Here is a 2,316-nt window from a genome sequence, read left to right as displayed (position 1 = left end):
AAAAATAACACATCTGATTAGTAAAAGTGATGTCATGTCACAAGGCATCCTTGCAGATAAAACTGAATAGATTGATGTACAAGGAGGCATCACACAAATGGGGAGATGAGAGAGGAACTTTATTAAGTATAAGTTAAAACCTTTCTATATATGTGATTGATATAATGTGATAGGAAAGAAAAACCATGCTTTAGGTGTGGCAAACAAAGCTGGCTTTCATCCTCTGAACAACTCCTCTATGTTCAATGGCGGGAAGCTCACCCACGGCAATCATATGTTGAACGCGGTCTGTGATCTCGGCCAGTTCTTTCTTCTTGGTCTCCTCAATCTCAGCCTTCCACTAAATAACAGAGTCCGATATCAATCACACACCTACTACATTGTGCAGAATACTATGCATATATCTTCACAATCCAACATTTAATTCTTGAAACAGTATAATCCTCTCTTAGACTCAACATGAGCTGGCTACATTTCAAGCATTCTTTTTGCCCTAGGGAGTATTTTGCAGGACACTTACCCGTTCAGCCCTTGTGTATGCATCTGCTATGGCCTTCTCAGTCTCCTCTTGTGCTCTCGAGTTGATCCTGTTCGCCTCCTCTCGGGCTTTGGCAACTATTTTCTCCGCCTTCACCTGCAAACAAGATCATCATACAACATCCCATTGTACAACCTACTAAGCTTTTGATATAGCTAGCTGACTTACTTTGTGAAGACTGACTTGTTGTCTTTCTAACTAATTACTAGTGTTTAGAGACTAAGCATGATGAACAAAGCAGAATACTGTGATAATCGGGTTAGCTGACACACCGCGGCATTCCGGATCACTTGCTCAGCCCTCTGCTCTTCACGCTGTTTGGCCTCCAAAGCTCGCGACTCATCATGAAGTTTTTGCCTCTCTGCCTTGGCCTGGTGCAATCCACAAGTCAGATATAAGCCTTTCTTGCATTGAAAAACCATTGAAATAACTAAAGGTCAATCATGCATTGAAAAACCTAAGTTCTGCTCCTAATCCATTGAAATCATTAAAGGCTAGGATGTCCATGTTGAAGCTGACCTAAATTCTGCTCCTAATCCATTGAAATCATTAAAGGCTTGTGGACAGCAAGCATGGAATCCCAACAGTATGTCCATCTTGAAGCTTGGAATCCCAACAGTATGTCCATCTTGAAGCTTGGCGAGAGAGAGAGAGAGAGAGAGAGAGAGAGAGAGGACTATATGCAAGAAATGAAAAGAATAAGGCTTAAAACAATCTTTTTAGTGCAAGAATAATTGCAATTAGTACTAATTGCAACGAAAACCAGGTTCAAAACAATCTTTTAGTGCAAGAGGAATTGCTGTGATTAGCACTCACAAGGTTTTTCTGCGCGCGGGCTTCCACCTTTCTCGACTCGGCCTCGCGGTAGGCGTGAGCTTCGGCCTCCACGCGGCCACGGTGAGCTTCTGCGAAGGCCTCCGCCTTTTCGTTGAGAGGCTTTGTGTTCGGGGTGGTGGTGCTGATGTTGTTGTTGTTGTGCCCAACAGAGGAGGCGCTGTTGGGCGAGAGACGGCCAGACTTGGCGTCCTGATAGAGCGCCTGGCAGCCGCTTGGCGGTGCGGCGACCACGAGGGCCCCATTCTGTGCATGCACCATAGCCCCAACCACAGCAGGGGGAGGCTTGGGACTCTGCATCTCTGCAAAGGCCAATTGCCCAAAACACACACACACACACACACACACACACACACAGAATCTCTTTCAAGAAAACAAAGAAGACTGTACTCTCCCTCTGTGTGTTTCCTCTTAAAAGGGGGCACAAAAACAGAGTAGCTTTGATCTACCTCTGCAGGCAAGAAAGGCTACCAGCCTATAGCAAAGAAAGAAAGGTAATAGACGATGAGAGACTAGCACTCTATACTTGTCTACGTTGCAAGCTTCTTCCACCATCGCCATGCACCACTAGCACTACTACTATCAGTTGTCCCCCCCCCCCCGCCCCAAAAAAAGATCAAGAACCAACCAGGAAAAAGAAAATGTTATGAAGGCGGGACCTTTCAAAACAATTAAAAACAAAAAGTCTCATGCATAAAGAGACACTCCTTTTTTAGAGAATAGGGACTCCGGGTGGCCGTAAATTACCCGGACAAGTGTGCAAGTGTGGTATGAAGAGACTAAGAGGCTACTAATAACATTATTCTTGTACCCCAAGAAGATTATGTGTGGTTTTTATTGCTTGTTTTTTTTCCTTGTTTCTTAAATTTTTTAAATATTGCAATTGGGGTTTCAACTCGTTATCCTACTCCCTTTTTTTTGAGATTTATTTACACACTCACACC

The 2,316-nt window shown here is 44.0% G+C and overlaps 1 protein-coding gene across 2 annotated transcripts; it reads right to left on the bottom strand.

Moving 5' to 3' along the window:
- Positions 1–1,962, bottom strand: LOC147641778 (uncharacterized). 2 transcript variants are annotated; one of them, XM_086818316.1, is made up of 4 exons: positions 1,355–1,962; positions 811–909; positions 521–634; positions 1–340 (listed from the first exon to the last, which is right to left on the bottom strand). In XM_086818316.1, the coding sequence occupies exons 1-4, from the start codon at positions 1,670–1,672 to the stop codon at positions 191–193; spliced, it is 681 nt and encodes a 226-aa protein (XP_086674442.1). In that variant the 5' UTR covers positions 1,673–1,962; the 3' UTR covers positions 1–190. The 2 variants fall into 2 exon arrangements, with proteins under 2 accessions (XP_086674442.1, XP_086674522.1); XM_086818396.1 differs by having other exon boundaries at positions 1,382–1,962.
- Positions 1,963–2,316: the final 354 nt, after the last annotated feature.

The sequence above is a fragment of the Cibotium barometz genome, chromosome 1 (genome assembly GCF_041138505.1).
Source record: "Cibotium barometz isolate CiBa-2024 chromosome 1, ASM4113850v1, whole genome shotgun sequence".
NCBI lineage: Eukaryota > Viridiplantae > Streptophyta > Polypodiopsida > Cyatheales > Cibotiaceae > Cibotium > Cibotium barometz.
Note: the sequence above shows the minus strand (reverse complement) of the source record. Positions and strands in the feature narration are given on the sequence as shown.

What these genes read in the sequence shown, in the direction of transcription:
- LOC147641778 (XM_086818316.1), bottom strand. Translation starts at nt 1,672, where the DNA reads ATGCAGAGTCCCAAGCCTCCCCCTGCTGTGGTTGGGGCTATGGTGCAT. An exon ending in AAGTGATCCGGAATGCCGCG is followed by an intron (nt 635 to 810) that starts GTGTGTCAGCTA and finishes TCTTGTTTGCAG; the next exon opens with GTGAAGGCGGAGAAAATAGT. An exon ending in CATACACAAGGGCTGAACGG is followed by an intron (nt 341 to 520) that starts GTAAGTGTCCTG and finishes TCTGTTATTTAG; the next exon opens with TGGAAGGCTGAGATTGAGGA.